The sequence below is a fragment of the Mobula hypostoma genome, chromosome 10 (genome assembly GCF_963921235.1).
Source record: "Mobula hypostoma chromosome 10, sMobHyp1.1, whole genome shotgun sequence".
NCBI lineage: Eukaryota > Metazoa > Chordata > Chondrichthyes > Myliobatiformes > Myliobatidae > Mobula > Mobula hypostoma.
Genome location: NC_086106.1, coordinates 31008595 through 31028626, shown reverse-complemented (window position 1 = coordinate 31028626; position 20032 = coordinate 31008595). Strand labels below are relative to the sequence as shown.

At 45.5% G+C, this 20032-nt stretch overlaps 1 protein-coding gene across 4 annotated transcripts in view; it reads left to right on the top strand.

The window, feature by feature from the left end:
• The window catches only part of LOC134352812 (gastrula zinc finger protein XlCGF7.1-like), a 60154-nt gene extending 40593 nt beyond the window's left edge, over nucleotides 1–19561 (top strand). For 2 of the 4 annotated variants that reach the window (XM_063060301.1, XM_063060299.1), the window contains exon 3: nucleotides 13831–19561. In XM_063060301.1, coding sequence (XP_062916371.1) covers nucleotides 14974–15597 — 624 coding nt within the window. In that variant the 5' untranslated portion in view covers nucleotides 13831–14973 and the 3' untranslated portion in view covers nucleotides 15598–19561. Of the gene's footprint in view, nucleotides 1–2534; nucleotides 2636–7947; nucleotides 7979–13830 lie in introns of those variants that run through there. The other 2 variants (XM_063060302.1, XM_063060300.1) reach the window with 2 other exon arrangements.
• The last annotated feature ends 471 nt before the right edge of the window (nucleotides 19562–20032 follow it).

Genomic DNA, 20032 nt, shown 5'->3' with positions numbered 1-20032 from the left:
TGTCATTACCATGTGCTCTCATTAGGTCTGTGGGACTATGTGAAGCTATACTAACAGAGAGAGACTAATTGAGCCAAGTCACAGATTGATGGAGGACAGCAATTACCCCAACTGATCAGACAGGAGGACAGAAAATTTGATGCTGTGTCCAAATGCCTCAACTGTGCTCAGTCAGAATATGAGGTGTTGTTCCTCCAGATGGTGTTGGGCCTCGCTGTAACAGTGTGATATCAGAGGTTACCATAGAGACTAAAATTATATCAGCTGAAATGTTGTCCTTCACCCATTGATATATTTTGTAAATAATCTACAGGTAGAAAAGGTAAAGTATCTATGGATGGGTTTCTCAAACATAGCAGCACATCAGATCTGCTGTGTTGGTGAGGATCAGCAGTTGAATGTGACTACTGCCTGAATGTGGAGGAGGAGATGCGTGAGAAGACAGCTGTAGCCAGGAGAACCCAAACAGTGTTCGTAGCAGGGATGAGATGAGGATGAACCAGCCTGGAGATAAAACTTATAAATTGTCTTCCATTCATTGAAGGAGTTAGCAGATTACATTTGTAGTGACAACGTATCATTGTTGATCCTTGGAACAGACGTGAAATCTCTTCCCAGCTGGAAACGTGCATCTGTTTTGTATCTGAAATGAAGTTTTCTGTTTTATCTTCTCATTGAATCTCAGTTGGACAAGGGCTCTGATAACACCCAAGCAATTCTTCACTCAGATGCTCAACTGCTTTACTTGTTGGAGGGATCACTACGTCTGTGATGTGACAGGATGCGTGGCCGGAGAGTTTATAGCAGTGAGATGCCATTGACTGGCTCTCATTTTGGATGGGATTCACTTGGCCATCGCACCTGCAGGTACTCCTGTGAGTTCACAGTGGTTCATTCACTCAGTCATCCCATCTGCAATTACATTCGGAGGGGAGGAGAAGATGGTGGCGTGACGCAGTGCGCGGCCGCTCCGGAATGATATCGGTATTTGTTAAGTAAGGTACTGTGCACAATCCGGGTTTGATGGAGACGGACGTGAGAAGCACGGAGGAACGTCTGGAGAAACTTCTGAAATGCCCGATTCGCTGCCGCTGCTACTATGCGATCGAGAATCTCTGGAGGGGAAGGCCCCAAATCCTCAGCTTTGCCTATTGCCTGTCGCCGGGGCCGGGGTCGAAGTGCTCGGCAGAAATGGTGCTCGGTGTCGGAGGGCTGGTCGGAGGCTCGAAGTTTTTGGACGCACGCAAGAGTCGGCTGTGGTCGGTGCTTCCAAGGTGCTGCATCTGCAAGTTTGCGGTGCTGGAGGTTCATGACAGGGAGAGTTTTTCTTCCTTCTACCATCTGTGTGAGATGATGGGACTTTTGAGAGGCTTTGAGACTTTTTTTTTTACCATGCCCATGGTCTGTTCTTTATCAAATTACGGTATTGCTTTGCACTGTTGTAACTATATGTTATAATTATGTGGTTTTTGTCAGTTTTTTCAGTCTTGCTTTGTCTTGCGTTTCTGTGATATCACACCGGAGAAACATTGTATCATTTCTTAATGCATGCATTACTAAATGACAATAAAAGAGGATTGTGTGTCCTCATAATCTAATAATCTAATCTAATCAGTGAGTTGAAGTATCACTTGTTCCGTAGGGTTCTGGGCCGAGGAAGAATGATAGGGTACTGTGGCGGTTTGAGTAACATTTTACAGCGCAGTGACCGGGGTCTAATTCGCACCTCTGTCTGTAAGTAGTTTGTGTTCTCGTGGGTTTACTCCGGGTACTCCGGTTTCCTCCCACGTCCCAAAGAGGAACAGTATGGTCAGTTAATTTGTTACATGGAAGGATGTGTTACCGTGCTGTATCCCAAAGTAAAATAAACAAATGTCATGGGTGGTTAAACTCCTTCCCCGCTCTTTTCAACGTCAGGGGTCATTTTCACTGATTTCAATGGCCTCTGCCTCACAGCTGGTCACCTCCACAGTACGAGAGGTACTGTGAGCCCTCGGGTTTGTACATCTGTACTTGTTCATTGTTGTCTTAAGCCCTTCTGCTTTCTGTTCCATCTTGTCAAGTCTATTTCGACAGGCACGGGCTTGCCACGTACTGTGATTATTTAAAGCAGACTCCCGATTACTGCTTATCATAGGGTCCAAGTGTTTCGAGAACAATTCATTGTTCAGTGTCGCCATATCAAGCCACCTGTTCGGACTCCTTTGAATGGACTCTTGTATCTGTCCGCACATGGGAATCTGTCATTCCTCTGCTCCCGTGGTCAGTCGTCTCTCAGCGTACACAGTGACAGGAGGACCCTGCCATAACAGGTTCAACAGCGGGTTAAACATCACTCAGCTGGAGGCAAAGGTGTCTTCTTCTCTCAGTGCTTGCCCCGTGGCTACCTTCCAAGTTTCTCAAGTCCATGTTCTGAGCTTCTCTAGTCTGCACTCAAGGTCATCACGGATTCCTGGTTCTCACATTGTGCTCCAGGTTTCCAAGGATCATTCCAGGTTTCTGAGGACAATTCAACACAACACACTGGAGGAACTCAGCAGGTCGGGCAGCATCCGTGGAAACGGTCAGTCAACGTTTCGGGCCGGAACCCTTCGTCAGGACTGAAGGCGGAAGGGGCAGAGGCCCTATAAAGAAGGTAGGGAGAGGGTGGGAAGGAGAAGGCTGGTAGGTTCCAGGTGAAAAACCAGTAAGAGGAAAGATAAAGGGGTGGGAGAGGGGAAGCAGGGAGGTGATAGGCAGGAAAGGTGAAGAAGGAATAGGGGAAAACACAATGGGTAGTAGAAGGAGGCGGAACCATGAGGGAGGTGATAGGCAGCTGGGGGAGGGGGCAGAGTGAAATAGGGATAGGGGAAGGGAGGGGGAGGGAATTACCGGAAGCTGGAGAATTCTATTTTCATACTAAGGGGCTGGAGACTACCCAGACGGTGTATCAGGTGTTGTTCCTCCAACCTGAGTTTAGCCTCATCATGGCAGTATAGGAGGCCATGTATGGCCATATCCGAATGAGAATGGGAAGCAGAGTTGAAGTGGGTGACAACCGGGAGATCCTGTCCGTTGTGGCGGACAGAGCGGAGGTGCTCGAAGAAGCAGTCCCCCAATCTGTGTCGGGTTTCACTGATGTAGAGGAGGCCGCACCGGGAGCACCGGATGCAATAGATGACCCCAACAGACTCACAAGTGAAGTGTTGCCTCACCTGGAAGGATTGGTTGGGACCCTGAATGGTGACAAGAGAGGAGGTGTAGGGACAGGTGTAGCACTTAGGATTACAGGGATAAGTGCTGGGTGGGAGATCCGTGGGGAGGGACGTGTAGACCAGAGAATCACAGAGGGACCGATCCCTGTGGAAAGTGGAGAGGGGTGGAGAGGGAAAAATGTGGTTAGTGGTGGGGTCCTGTTGAAGGTGACGGAAGTTGCGGAGGATAATGTGCTGGATCCGGAAGCTGGTGGGGTGGTAGATGAGGACAAGGGGAACTCTGTCCCTGTTGTGGTGGCAGGAGGATGGGTGAGGGCCGAAGTGCGGGAAATGGCCGGACTATTCCATGTTTCTGAGTTCCATCCCATGTTCCTGAGTTGAATGATACGTTCCTGAGTTATATGTAATGTTTCGGAGTTCCATTCAATGTTTCCGAGTTAATCAGCCCTGTCTCGAGAGCACCAGATCTCTCTTGAGCTTACCAGCCCTGTCTTGAGTTCCCCGAGTGCTGGCCTTAGGGAGAGGAGATACTGTCACGAGCCCTGGGGAACTGTACATGTTTATTTGTTCCTTGTTGTGTTATCTAGAGTCGTTTAACCCCAGTGTTTTCAGTTTAATCATGTGGTGTCACTCAGTCAGGCCACTGATCTTCTGTTGGAGTTCTTATGAATAAACTCTTGTTTCCATCTCAACATGGGAGTCTGTTGTTGCTCCGTACCTGGGTTCAGTCGATTGCCAGCATGCACCATAACAAAAAATTGTAGGTAGATCTTGAATGGAGGGGATCAGAAACCAAACAGGAGCAAGCACAAGGCTGGGCTTTGGGACTCCAGAAGGTGATGGGGACTGAAACCTACAGAGGAATCAGACCAGAACAATGTGGCTCCAGATGAAAGATCTGCAACATGTAGAAACTGATTGACTATGGAAGAAAGTTGTTTATTCCTGCATAATGTTGCAGGAACTCAGCAGTGGAGCAGTATTAGTGGAGTGGAATTAACAGCCAATAATTCAGGAATGGAGAAGGTTTTTGGCTCGAAGCCTCGACTGTTTATTCCTCTGTGTAGATGGTAACTGACCAGCTTAATTCCTCATTTTGTGTGTGTTCTTCTATATTTCCAGCATCTGTGTGTAGACTTTGATTTTGAAGCAGGTTGATATCGAGTATATTGTCTGTGGGAGCTTGCTGAGTAGCTGCTGAGTTCTCCACATTAAAGCATTGACTGGACTTGAAGTGGAAGCAATGCTTGCAGATATCTTAACAGTTAAATCAGGCGACATGGGAGACAGAAGGGCTTTGTTTCCAGATAAGCTCAATGCCTTCTGTGCTCACTTTGAGCATCAGAACATAGAGGAACCATCATGAACTCCCACATTTCCTGATGATGCCATGGTCTTGGTCTTTGAAGCTAACATGCAGGCTGCCTTCAGGAAGGTGAACCCATGGAGAGCATCCGGACCGAACTGGGTACCTGGACACACACTAGAGGCCTGTGCTGATCAACTGGCTGGTGTGTTCACTGAGATTTTTAACCTCTCTTTCCAGCATTACGTGGTACCCACCTGCTTCAAGCAGATTTGTTTCCCCGTTGCTCAAGAAGAGCATGGTGACCTGCTTGAATAACTATTACCCAGTTGTACTTACAGCCACAGCGATGAAGAGCTTTGAGAGGGTGGTGATGAAACATCAGCTCCTGCCTGAGAGGCGAGTTGGATCTGCTCCAGTTTGCCCACTGGAGCAACAGGTCCACAACCGATGCCATCTCATTTGCTCCTTACTCAATGCTGGAACAGCTTGACAGCAAAGCTGCATACATCAGGATGCTCTTTATTGACTACAACTCAGCATTCAATACCATCATCCCCTCAAAGCTAATCAATAAGGCTCAAGGCCTTTGCTTGAATACCGCTTTCTGCAATTGGATCCTGGGTTTCGTCAGTTGCAGACCGCAGTCAGTTTGGTTTGGCAACAACATCTCCACCACGATCTCCATCAATACAGGTGCCCCACAGGGCTGTGTGCCTAGCCCCCTGCTCTACTTTACCCTTATGACTGTGTGGCTAAGCACAGCTCCAGTGGTATATTCAAGTTTGCTGACAAATCCACAGTCATAGGCCAGATCAATTGTGGTGATGAATCAGCTTATGGAAGGAGATTGAAAATAAAGCTGAGTGGTGTCACAGAACAACCTCTCTCTCAATCTCAGCAAGATCAAAAAACTGATTGTAGACTTCAGGAGAGGGAAACCAGAGATTCTCATCAGAAGATCAGAGATGGAGAGTCAGCAGTTTTAATTGATGAATTTTACTATTGCGGAGGACCTGTCCTTGGTCCACACCATAATAAGTGCAATTGTGAAAAAAGTACCAGAGCACCTGTACTTCCTCAGGAGTTTGTGGAGATTCGGCATGACAGCTTAAACTTTGACAAACTTCTGTAGATGTGCAGTGGAGAGTATACTGACTGGCTGCATCACAGCCTGGTATGGAAACACCAATGCCAATTGGTAAGTCCTCCAATAGGTAGTGGCCTGTTGGCCCTTCACAACCAGTGAGCACATCTACATGAAACACTGTCGTAGGAAAACAGCATCCGTCATCTGGGATCCCCACTAGCCAGGCCATGCTCTTTTCTCACTGCTGCCATCAGGTAGAAGGTGCAAGAGCCTCAGGACTCACACCATCAGGTTCAAGAATATTACTGCTCCTCAAACATCATTGAATTGACTTTATTTCTTACGTCCTTCACATACATGAGGAGTCAAAATCTTTATCTTAAATTAGATTAGATTAGATTCAACTTTATTGTCATTGTGCCAAGTACAGATACAAAGCCAGTGAAATGCAGTTAGCATCTGACCAGAAATGCAAAGAATAGTGTTATTTACAAAATAACTGTGAATAAGAAGTAAGTGCTACAGCACCACAAATATAAAAGTACTGAGACAGTACAATATGGGTGCAATACTGCTTAACACTGTGATAAGAGGTTCAGCAGGGTCACAGCCTCAGGGAAGAAGCTCTTCCTGTGCCTGCTGGTGCGGGAGCGGAGGCTCCTGTAGCGCCTACCGGATGGGAGGAGAGCAAAAAGTCCATGGTTAGGGTGAGATGCATCCTTGATAATGCTTTTCACCCTGCCCAGGCAGCGTTTATGGTAGATGTTCTCAATGGTGGGCAATTGGGTGCCGATAATCCACTGGGCAGTTTTCACCACACGCTGGAGTGCACTGGGGTCCGATACGTCCCCATCTAAATGTGCAATGTGCAATTTATAGTAATTTGTAATAAATAGTATGTACAACAGGACATGCTGCAGTAGCATTTCCCAGATGGCTGCAGCTGGAACAGTTTGTGGTTGGGGTGACTCAGGGTCCCAATAATTCTTAAAGTCCTTTTTATGCACCTGTGTCACACTGTAAATGTCCTGATAGTGGGAAGTTCACATCCACAGATGCACTGGGCTATCTGCACCACTCCCTGCAGAGTCCTGTGATTGAGGGAAGTACAGGCAGTGATGCAGCCCGGTGCCTCTGTAGAAAGTCCATAGGATTTTGGGGGCTCATGCCAAACTTCTTCAACCATCTGAGGTAAAAGAGGCACTTTTGTGCTTATTTCACCACACAGCTGGCATGTACAGACCACGTGAGACCCCTGGTGATGTGTACGTCGAGGAACTTAAAGCTCAACCCCAGATCCATTAATGTCAATAGGGGTTAGCCTGTCTCCATTCTTTCTGTAGTCCACAACCAGTTCCTTTGTCTTTGCGACATTGAGGGAGAGGTTGTTTTCTTGACACCACTGTGTCAGGGTGATGACTTCTTCTTCTCTGTCGGCTGCCTTGTTATTAAGTTGAGCCAAGGCCAATCAATGTGGTATAACCAGCAAATTTAATTAGCAGTTTGGAGCTGTGAATGGTGACACAGTCATGAGTGTACAGAGAGTACTGGAGGGGGCTTAGGACACAGCCCTGAGGGGCACCTGTGTTGAGAGTCAGAGGGGCAGGGGTGAGGAAGCCCATTCTTACCACCTGCCGGCAATCTGACAGGATGTCCAGGATCCAGCTGCACAAGGAAGGGTGAAGGCCAACAGGCTCTTGAACAACCATAGTCATAGTCATACTTTATTGATCCCGGGGGAAATTGGTTTTCGTTACAATTGTACCATAAATAAATAAATAGTAATAGAACCATAAATAGTTAAATAGTAATATGTAAATTATGCCAGGAAATAAGTCCAGGACCAGCCTATTGGCTCAGGGTGTCTGACCCTCCAAGGGAGGAGTTGTAAAACCATTAGGCTGTTTAACAAAAGAGTCTAAACTACACTCAACTTCACTTGCCCAAACATTGAAATGTCCCACAAGCAATGATCGCACTTTAACGCACGTTATCGCATGTTTATTTTCATTATTATTCTCATTATCTCATGTTCCCGTTATTTATTGCTATTTATTTATATTTGCATTTGCAGAGGTTGTTGTCTTCTGCTCACTGTTTGATCTTTCAGTGATCCTGTCATAGTTACTATGCTATAGATATGCTGAGTATGCCCACAAGAAAATGAATCTCAGGGTTATATATGGTGACATATCTGTACTTTGAGAATAAAATACACTTTGAACCTTGAACTGTGAGATGGTACCGAGCATACCCAGAAAGCACAGCGCTTCAGAAATCACCGTCCATCCGCCGTCAAACAAATGCGCATGCGCAAGAGTAACAGCAAGCTGCCCAATATTCGCGCATGCGCCCAGTGGACACCCGGCTCTGGAGCATCGGGAGTAGGTAAGAGCGGGGTTCTGGTGGGTTTTCATCAGCACCGGGGTCCGCAGCCTGACTGGGGGACAATTACTCCGGGTGCCGGACACACCATGGCTCTGGATCCCGGGACGGCCCCGCTGATTTCCCCCTCTTAGCCCCACGATTCACACCCGGTCCGGTGAATTTTGCGATGATCGGCGGTGCGGACGCCATGTTGCGGCGCATGCGCATGGCGGGCCGGTGAGGGACAGAGGCTGGGTTCGGGGTTGGTGACAATGTCTCTGTGTAGAGGCGGCAATGGTTCCACTCAGTCCGCAGGCAGCCCAGTAATCTCCCAGACACAGCCGAGCCTCAGCTGTCTGAATCCCGGGATCGGGAACGGAACAGAATCACAATGACATATCACCGGCATATGTCAGGAAATGTGTTGTCTCAGAACTCTGGGAGTGATTGTGTTAAATGCTGAGCTGTGGTCAATAAACAGCATCCTGACAGAAGTATTTGTTTTGTTCAGGTGATCCAAGGCTGTGTGGAGAATCAATGAGATCACGTCCTCCATAGACCTACTTTGCGATAGGCAAATTGCACTGGGTCCAGGTTCTTGCTGAGACAGGAGTTAATTCTGGCCATAACCAATCTCTCAAAACATTTTATCACCGTAGATGTGGGTGCTACTGGACAGTGGGCATTAAGACAGCTCACCTTACTCTTCTTGGGGACTGGTATGATTGTTGCCCTTCTGAAGCAGGTGTAAAATTCTGACTGCAGCACTGAAAGATTCAAAATGTCTTTGAGCACAACCTGCTGGTTGGTTGGCATATATTTTCAGAGCCCTATCAGGTACTCCATTGGGGCCTGGCAGCTCTTTAAAGATGCTCTAATGTCAGTTCCTGAGACGAGATCACAGGGTCACGAGGTGCTGTAGTTTTATTTTCCCTTTCAAAGTGTGCATAAAAGGCGTTGAGCCCATCTGGGAGTGAAGCATCACGACCACACATGATGTCAGGCTTCGCTTAGTAGGAAGTACTGGCCTGTAATCCTGGCTTGAGTTGACATACATACAATTCCATCTCCAGCTTCATGGGAAATTGTTCCTATGCCCATGAAGTAGCCCTCCGTAAGACATACCTGGTAATCTTGTATAGTCCTGGGTCACCAGACTTCAATGCTACAGATTTAGCTCTCAGCAGACTACGAACCTCCTGGTTCATCCATGGCTTTTTATTCTTGTGTACAGTATGTTCTCGTAGATGCACACTCATCCACACAGGTTTTAATGAAGTCAGTGACAGTTATGGCGTACTCATTCAGACTCGACTCAAATGCACGATTCCTTAAATTAACTTTTAAACCAGAGCAACATCCCCTCTTCCACTCTCTTGAAAGGGAACTGTACCAGTGATCAGAGTCTATTCGTGTATTATCCACTTTGCAATGGATTTTTTAAATACCTTAAAACAATGTTACTAACTGTATGGTCTATTGATGAAGCTGTAGTTTTCAACTGTAGCGTCTAAAATGGGAATTTCATTGGAGCTCCTACACGCGTCGCCTTCTATATGATGCCTCAGAATCTCAGATGGAAAATTTCCAAGGCAACTTCTTGGCAGATAACGTGCTTAGTTAAGACTGAGGCTTAAAACAAGGTAGTGGTTCTCCGTTCAGTAAAGCAGTGTGAATAGAATCGAAAACAAAAGCTTTTTAGGGAGAGCAAACAGGAGATAGATAGGAGCGACAGGGAGTTATTCACCCAGAGGCTGCAGGAGTTCGATAAGTGGGTGATGGTCAGGGAAATGAGGGAAAGAGCTCAGATGGTAGAGAGCAGCCCTGTGTCCATCTCCCTCAGTAATCATTATCTCATTTTGGATGCTGTTGAGCGGGGTGACCTGACAGAGGACGACCATGGCAATCAGGTCTGTGGCACTGAGCCTGGTTCTGTGGTGCAGAAGGGAAAGAGGAAGATGAGGAATCCGGTAGTCATAGGGGATTCCATAGTCAGGGGAACAGACAGGAGGTTCTGTCAGCCTGACAGAGTCACCCACATTGTGTGTTGCCTCCCAGGTGCCAGGGTACGGGATGTCTTGGATCGGGTGCGGAATATTCTGAAGGGAGAGGGTGAACAGCCAGAAGTCTTGGTACACGTTGGTACCAATGACACAGGTAGAAAAAGGGAGGAGGTCTTGAAGAGAGAATTCAGGGAGTTAGGTAGAAAGCTGAAAAGCAGGACCTCTAGGGTAGTAATCTCAGGATTGCTACTTGTGTCACGTGCTAATGAGCACAAGAATAGCATGATCAGGCGTAGTAATATGTGGCTGAGAGACTGGTGTAGGGGGCAGGGATTCAGATTCCTGGATCATTGGGACCTCTTCTGGGGGAGGTACGACCTGTGCAGAAAGGACGGGTTACACCTGAACCCAAAGGGGTCCAATATCCTAGCGGGCACATTTAATAGAGCTGTTAGGGAGGGTTTAAACTAATTTGGCAGGGGGATGGGAACTGGAGTGATAAGGCTGAGGAAGGGGAAAACAGAAATAAATCAAAGATAGCGTGCAACAGAGATTATAGAAAGAACAGGTCGGAGATGAGGCTTAATCACAGCCAGTGGCATGAGTTACAGGGCAATAGAGGCGTGGTGCAGTTCAAACAGAAAGCAACAAATACTGGACTGAGAGTGTTATATTTGAATGCACGCAGCATAAGGAATAAAATGGACAATCTTGAAATTCAGCTACAGATTGTCAAATTTGACGTGGCCATCTCTGAAACTTGGCTAAAGGATGGCTGTCATTGGGAGCTGAACGTCCAAGGATATACGGTGTATCGGAAAGATAGATTAGTAGGCAGAGGGGGTGGTGTGGCTCTGTGTATAAGAAATAATATTAAATCATTAGGAAGAGAGGACATAGGATTGTAAAGTACAGAGTCTCTGTGGGTTGAGTTAAAAATGGCAAGGGCAGTTGTATACAGGCCTCCAAACAACAGCCAGGATGTGGATTACAAATTACAGCAGGAGATGGAAAAGGTGTGTCAGAAAGGCAATGTCATGATAATCGTTGGGGACCTTAACATGGAAGTGGATATGGAAAACTAGGTCAGTGCTGGACCTCAAGAGAGAATTTGTAGAATGTCTAAGGGATGGCTTTTTAGAACAGCTTGTTGTTGAGCCCACTAGGGGATTGGCTGTGCTGGATTGGGTGTTGTGTAATGATCCAAAGGTGATAAGAGAGCTTAAAGTTAAGGAATCCTTAGGGAAAAGTGATCATGATATGATTGAGTTCACATTGAAATTTGAAGTGGAAAAAATAAAATCCAATGTGTGGGTATTTCAGTGGAATAAAGGAAATTACAATGGCATGAGAGAGGAACTGGCTGCAGTTGACTGGAAAGGGACATTTGCAGGAAGGACAGCAGAGCAGCAATGGCTGGAGTTACTGCGAAAAATGAGGGAAGTGCAAGACAGTATATTCCAAATAAGAAGAAATGTTCCAAGGGAAGAAGGACACTACCGTGGCTGGCAAGTGAAGTCAAAGCCAAAGTAAAAGCAGAAGAGAAGGCATACAAGGAAGCCCGAGCCAGTGGGAAGATGGAGGATTGAGGAGTTTTAAAAACTTGCCGAAAGGAAACTAAGAAGGTCATTAGGAAGGAAAAGATGAATTATGACAGGAAGTTGGTGACTATTATCAAGAAAGATACTAAAAGATTTTTTTAAGTATATAAAGAGTAAAAGAGAGTTGAGGGTAGATAGAGGATCAATACAAAATGACGCTGGAGATATTGTAAGGAGAGATGCAGAGATGGCAGAGGAACTGAATGTGTATTTTGCATCAGTCTTCACAGTGCAAGACATCTGCAGTATACTGAACGTTGAAGAATGTCAGGGAAGTGAAGTTTGTGCAGTGAAAATTATGACTGAGAAGGTGCTCAGAAAGCTGAATGGTCTGAGGGTGGATAAATCTCCTGGACCTGATGGAACGCACCCTTGGGTTCTGAAGGAAGTAGCTGGAGAGATTGTGGAGGCATTAACGATGATCTTTCAAGAATCGGTAGATTCTGGCATTGTACCAGATGACTGGAAAATTGCAAATGTTACTCCGCTATTTAAGAAGGGTGGAAGGCAGCAAAAAGGAAACTATCGACCTGTTAGCCTGACATCAGTGGTTGGGAAGTTGTTGGAATCGATTGTTAGGGATGAGATTATGGGGTACCTGGAGGCACATGACAAGATAGGCCAAAGCCAGCATGGTTTCCTGAAAGGAAAATCCTGCCTGACAAACTTACTGCAATTCTTTGAGGAAATTACAAGCAGGGTAGACAAAGGAGATTCAGTAGATATAGTGTACTTGGATTTTCAGAAGGCCTTTGACAAGGTGCCGCACATGAGGCTGCTTAGCAAGATAAGAGCCCATGGAATTACAGGGCAGTTACTAGCACGGGTGGAGCATTGGCTGGTCGGCCAGAGAATGGAAAAAAAGGGATCCTATTCTGGCTGGCTGCTGGTTACCAGTGGAGTTCCACAGGGGTCGGTGTTGGGACCACTGCCTTTTACGATGTACGTCAATGATTTGGACTACGGTATTAATGGATTTGTGGCTGAATTTGCCAATGATACAAAGTTAGGTTGAGGAGCAGTGAATGTTGAGGAAACAGAGAGATTTAGATAGTTTAGGAGAATGAAGAAAGAAGTGGCAAATGAAATACAATGTTGGAAAGTGTATGGCCATGCACTTTGGTGGAAGAAATAAACGGGCAGACTATTATTTAGATGGGGAGAGAATTCAAAATGCAGCGATGCAAAGGGACTTGGGAGTCCTTGTGCAAGATACCCTAAAGGTTAACCTCCAGGTTAAGTCGGTTGTGAAGAAGGCGAATGCAATGTTGGCATTCATTTCTAGAGGTATAGAATATAAGTGCTGGGATTTGATGTTGAGGCTCTATAAGACACTTGTGAGACCACACTTGGAGTATTGTGTGCTGTTTTGGGCTCCTTATTTTAGAAAGGATGTACTGACATTGGAGAGGACTCAGAGAAGATTCACGAGAATGATTCCAAGAATGAGAGGGTTACTGTAGGGGGAACGTCTGGCAGCTTATGGGCTATATTTCCTGGAGTTCAGAAGAATGAGGGGAGATCTCTTGGAAACATTCGGAATATTAAAAGGCCTAAACAGATTAGATATGGCAAAGTTATTTCCCATGGTAGGGGATTCTAGGACAAGAGGGTACGACTTCAGGATTGAAGGATGTCTTTTTAGAACTGAGATGCGGAGAAATTACTTTAGTCAGAGTGTGGTAAATCTGTGGAACTTGTTGCTACGAGCGGCTGTGGAGGCCAAGTCATTGGGTGTATTTAAGGCAAGGATGGACAAGTTCTTGATTAGCAGAGGAATCAAAGGGTATGGGGTGAAGGCAGGGGAAGGGGATGACTGGAAGAATTGGATTAAATGATGGAGTAGACTCAATGGGCCAAATGGCCTACTTCTCCCTATATCTTATGGTCTAAAAGCCTTGTATTTGACTTGGATCTTTTCTAAAATTGCCTCTGTCCTACCTGTTCTTGTTCTGGATCTTTCTACCTGCTGGAACATGTTTAGTCCCATTCTCTCTGGGAACAGACTGATATCAGACACCTTTGTCTGGGGTAACCAGTGACCTGCAGCAGTCACACTGGTGAGGGAGGGGGGTTTGAGTACTTAGAAAGTCTCGAGGGCAGCTACGTGATATCATGTGCTCTTTGTAGCTCTGTGTGACATGACTAGAAATTGAGATAATACTGACTGGGAGAATCTCACTGTAACAGTGTAATGTTAGAGATGAAAACTATTTAATTCAAAGTACTATCCTTCACCCATTGATGTCTTTTGTAAATCTTCTTGCAGGTTTGAAACTTCAAGGAGTTTCTGAATGGGGATCTTGAAAACAAAAACACGTCAGTTCTGCTGTCTTTGTCAGCTCACCAGCATTTGAAAACAATCAGTCTCTGAATGTAGAGGAGGAGATGCTTGAGAAGACAGCACAACAGTCACAGCAAGGAGAATCCGAACACGTGTTCAGTGTCGGGGTGAGATTTGGATGAACCCAACTGGAGGTAAAGCTTCTAATTGTCTTCAGGTTATCAAAGGAGTGACCAGATATTCCCTTTGTAGCACTGATAGATTAGTTGTCGATCCTTGGAGATGAAGATGTATCTCATCCCAGCTGGACCTGTGTTTTGTGTCTGAAAGGAAACATTCTGTTTTAACTCAGTGAAATCCGCTGGAACTGGGGTACTGAGAACACACCAGCATTTGTTCACCAGAGATCAGTTCTTCAACTGCAATGATTTTACAAGGGATTCACTATGACTAACATCTGACTTGGTGAATTGTCAGACAATTGATAGCAGGGAGATATCATTCACCTGCTCTCAGTGTGGGCATGAATTATCTCACTCAGCCAACCTGCAGATAAAACAGTGAGTTCACACTGGGGAGAGGCCAATGATCTGCTCTTTGAGAGAGGATATACTCAGCCAACCAGCCCGAAGATACATCAGCAAGTTCACACTATAGTGAGGTGGGTCACCTGTTCTGCAGGAAGCAATTGATTCTGTCATCCAAACTGAAGATTTCAGACTGGGGTGTCGGAGTTTGGATTTCAGTTCAGACACGGTCTGTAAGGAGTTTGTACGTCTTTGCCGTGACCAGATGGTTTTCCTCCGGGTGCTCTAGTTTCCTCTCACAGTCCAAGGACATATCGGATAATAGGTTAATTGGTCATTGTAGATTGTCCTCTGACAGAGCTGGGTTAACAGGTGGATTGCTGGATGGAGCAGCTGATTGGGCTGAAGAGGCCTGTTCCATGCTGTATCTCCAAATAAAATCAAATAAAATCCACACCAGTGAGAGGCCGTTCACCTGCTCCTTGTGAGAAGAGATTGACTCACCAAGTCTACGTGCAGATACATAAACAAGTTCACGAGAGAGAGAGAGAGATTGTTCCACCGTTTAGTGTGTGGACAGAGATTCATTAATACATCCCACATGATGAGACAACAGCAAGTTCAAACTGTGGAGAGACCATTCACCTGCTCTGAATGCGGGAAGGTATTTACTTGCCCATCAAAACTGCTATCACACCAGCGAGTTCACACCAGGGAGTTCACTTGCTCTGAATGTGGGAAGGGGTTTACTGATTCCTCTAATTTACTGGTGCACCAACGAGTTCACACTGGGGAGAGACCATATACTTGTTCTGAATGTGGGAAGGGATTCACTCAGTTAGGTAACCTACTGACACACCAGCGAGTTCATACTGGGGAGAGGCCGTTCACTTGCTCTGAATGTGGGAAGGGATTTACTCGGTCATCTAACCTACTGACACACCAGCGAATTCACACTGGGGAAAAGCCATTCACCTGCTCTGAATGTGGAAAGGGATTTACTCTGTCATCTAACCTACTGGCACATCAGCGAATTCACACTGGGGAGAGACCATTCACCTGCTCTGAATGTGGAAAGGGATTTAATCTGTTATCTAACCTTCTGGCACACCAGCGAATTCACACTGGGGAGAGACCATTCACCTGCTCTGAATGTGGGAAGGGATTCACTCAGTCATCCCACCTTGTGAAACACTACCGAGTTCACACTACTGAGTTTAAATAAGCAGCCTGCTGGATATTTAACCCTCACAGTTTCTGAATCTAGAGACATGTTCAAATGTGACTGTTGGTGTCAGACTGTAATTATTTCTGAAGAGGGGGTACCTAGGTCTCAGAGAGGTTGGCCTATGTAGCACCTGGGGAACAAGGTGTGATCTCTGCTGTGTTGGGGAGCAATTTCACTGCTTTCTGCATGTGGATTGGGCTGTGTGTTCTGCAGGAAGGGTTGGCAAATTATCTGAACATCATAAAGGTATGACTTAATTCGGTGGGGGGAGAATGTAGGGTTCTCAGTAATATTAACTGTTAACTGCTAATTATAAAATGGCTTCTCCGAAGTGTTATAATGAAATGGCTTCTTTGTAATGTTAGCTGTGAGGTAATGTTTGGGTTATAGTTGCCTAGGAACTATATAACCAATGGAAGCTTATGTTATGCTACTGTATCTCGTATGTGTGTGCTGAACTGGGGTTCGCGGGCTTTTTCGGGAGGTGAGCGGAGAGGACGGACGTGCGGTGAACGGACAGCGGTTCCAGGGCGGCAGATACCGGACCTCGGGGGTTCGGAGGGTGGCCGGAGTCTCGGAAGGACGTTGTGGATGGAATCGGAGGTGTGAGCTCCAACGTATTACAATATTATGTGCACAAGACTGATAAACTTACTTATGTGGCCCCTTTTCTTTTAGTTATTTCTAATAACCCACCACTAAGAATTACTATAAAGTATATTTCTTTACTTGCACACTGTATGTTGTTTGATATTTGTGTCGCGGCTAATGTTTGGGTGCATCACACCGTATCCGCACCAAAGCATTTGCACTGTTTGGCGGGTTAACGACGATTCACCCTAGGCAACGGGAGTCAGTTGGGGTCACTGACGTCACATCAGTAAAAGAGTGACAAGACTCGAATCGACATTGGACTGCTGGAAAATGATGCTGGTGAGGTGGAAGTGGGGTAGAATGAAATGGCAGGTGAGCTAAATAATATTTTGCATCAGTCTTCGCAATGGATAACACCAGCAGCGTGCCAGAAATTCGAGACAGTCAGGGAGCAGAAGTGAGAAGGTAATGGGGAAGCTGAAAAGTCTGAAGGTAGATAACTCATCTGGATCAGATAGATTACACTCCGGGTTTCTGAAAGAGGTAGTGAAGAGCCTACCTCATTAGTAGCGATCTTTCAAGAAACACTTGATTCTGGAATGGTTCCAAAGGAATGGAAAATTGCAAATGTCACTCCACTTTATATGAAGCAAGAGCCAAGAAAATGACAGGAAATTACAGGCCGGATTAGTTGAATGTTAATTTTCAGGTTGAGTTGGAGGTAAGGGAAGCAAATGCAATGTTACTGATCATTTATAGAGGAGTAACATCAAAAAAGCAAAGATGTAATGCTGAGGATTTATGTAAAGCTGATGTTTCACAGGTGGAATGAGTGAATGAATCCCTTCCCACACTCAGAGCAGATGTATGGCCTCTCTTCAATGTGAACTCAGTGATGCGTTAGCGGGTGGAACTAGTGAATGAATCGATGTGCTCTTCTGCACGTCACTGTTGTAACGCATGGTTATTTGAGTTACAGCCAGTCTTCCCTCCATGCTGGTGTTTTTGCTGTAATACTAGAGTTTAGCAGCTTCAAGTGTGGCACCTTGTCAAAGGCCTTTCGAAAATCCAAGTGAACGATATCTACTGACCCTACTGTCTGTCTTAGGGTCATTGTCAGAGAGCAACACAGCACAGAAACAGACCCAGAGACCATCCTAGTCCATGCCGAACTATTGTTCTGCTGAGTCCCATTGACTTGCACCTGGACCGTGGAGCACCGTACCCCTCCCATCCGGGTGCTTATCCAAACCTCTTCAGTTTTGAAATCAGACCCCACCACTTCCACTGGTACCTCGTTTTACAATCTCATCACCACCATAGAGTCTCCCTGTTGTTCCCCTTGAATATCTCACCTTTCACCTGAACATATGACCTGTAGTTCTAGTCTCAGTGGAGAAAACCTACTTGTATTTACCCTTCTGAAGAGCGGTGCCTCAGAAGGATGGCATTAAGGGCCCCCATCACGAGGATCATCAGGGTCTCCATTCCACCCATCTGAGATATTTATCAGAGGTGCTCAGTAATCCCCCCTCCCATGCGTCCAACAATGTCTTTGACCCCCCCACTGTCAGGCAGGAGATACAGTAACATTAGGACAAGCACTGTTAGGGTGGGAAACAGCTTCTTCCCCCGGTCCGTGAGACTACCGAACTCATTTCTACCACCCAGGTCTGATCAGGTATGAAAACCCAGTAGTGTTATACGGTTTACCTTTTGACTTGTGTCATACATGCACCTTATTATTTAATATGGTAATATTACCTTATATGTTGCATGTGAGATATTTCTTTGACAAGGTTACATATGGAAGGTTAGTTAGGAAGGTTCAATTGTTAGGTATTAATATCGAAGTAGTAAAATGGATACAGCAGTGCCTGGATGGGAGACGCCAGAGAGTAGTGGTGGATAACTGTGTGTCAGATTGGAGGTCGGTGACTAGTGGTGTGCCTCAGGGATCTGTACCGAGTCCATTTGTTGTATGTCATATATATTAATGATCTGGAAGATGGGGTGGTAAATTGGATTAGTAAGTTTGCAGATGTTACTGAGATAGGTGGAGTTGTGGATAATGAAGTAGCTTTTCAAAGCTTGCAGAGAGATTTAGGACAGTTAGAAGAGTGGGCTAAAAGATGGCAGATGGAGTTTAATGCTGATAAATGTGAGGTGCTACATTTTGGTAGGACTAATCAAAATAGGACATACATGGTAAATGGTGGGGCATTGAAGAATGCAGTAGAACAGAGGGGATCTAGGAATAATGGTGCATAGTTCCCTGAAGGTGGAATCTCATGTGGATAGGGTGGTGAAGAAAGCTTTTGGTTTGCTGGCCTTTATTAATCAGAGCATTGAGTATAGGAGTTGGGATGTAATGTTGAATTTGTACAAGGCATTGGAAAGGCCAAATTTGGAGTATTGTGTACAGTTCTGGTCACCGAATTATAGGAAAGATGTCAACAAAATTGAGAGAGTACAGAGGAGATTTACTAGAATATTGCCGAGGTTTCATCTCTTAAGTTACAGAGAAAGGTTGAACAAATTGGGTCTTTATTCTTTGGAGCGTAGAAGGTTGAGGGGGGACTTGATAGAGGTATTTAAAATTATGAGGGGGATAGATAGAGTTGACGTGGATAGGCTTTTTCCATTAAGAGTGGAGGAAATTCAAACAAGAGGACATGAGTTGAGAGTTAAAGGGCAAAAGTTTAGAGGTAACATGAGGGGGAACTTCTTTACTCGGAGAGTGGTAGCTGTGTGGAACGAGCTTCCAGCAGAAGTGGTTGAGGCAGGTTCGATGTTGTCATTTAAAGTTAAATTGGATAGCTATATAGACAGGAAAGGAATGGATGGTTATGGGCTGAGTGCAGGTCGGTGGGACTAGGTGAGAGTAAGAGTTCGGCATGGACTAGAAGGGCCGAGATGGCCTGTTTCCGTGCTGTAATTGTTATATGGTTATATACACTGGGTTGTGCACCTTGATCTGGAGGAACGTCTTTGGTTTGGCAGTATACATGTATAGAGTTGAATGATAATAAACTTGAACTTGAAAACTGAGTATCAGTGGATCATGATAAAGCCCAACTGGTTCAGGTTCAGGGACAATGACCTTGCACTGTACAGGGGATCCAGATGTAACCTCTGTAAAACACTCAGGATGCCAAGTCCGGACACCAGGGTCGATCAGAATCTCAGTTGCATCACGGGCGATAAGCAATATTGGAGTGATCCCTGGCAACCATGCAGCTCCACTGCATGTTCTGAAATCATTCACTGATCACACGGCCACTTGGAACAAAAATATTTTAGCAGTAGTTCCTTGTTCTTTCCTGATTCAGCCTCAAGAGGTATCCACAAACAAAGGAGATACAGCACCTGGGTTAAAGGTTATAATAAATTACCTTATTAGACTTGATTAAAGAATGAAATATAGAAAGAAAAATTATTAATAAAATAGTAAAAGAGACAATATTATACTGATCACCCAATCACGAAGCCACTCCACACAATGCACTGTCAGATGCCCGATGGCTTTTCAGTCTTTTTCCCCCCTCCCCCACCTCTCTCTCCAGCTCTCAGTACTCACCGCAATCCAGCCTAACAGAAGGTTCCCCCTTGCACAAAGAATTACCCCCTTTTATACCCTTCAAAATCCCTTCAAAAATCTGACATAACATTTCCAGACAAGTGTCCATTCTGTGTTACACATTTTAGCATAAACCAAGGAGGAATCAAATTTAAATCTTTTCTTACACTCCATCCTTTCCCTCCCAAGTGGGACTTCTTGATACTAGTTAGTGTTCAGGTACAATACCATTTTGATCTCCAAGTTTGCCAGTGACAC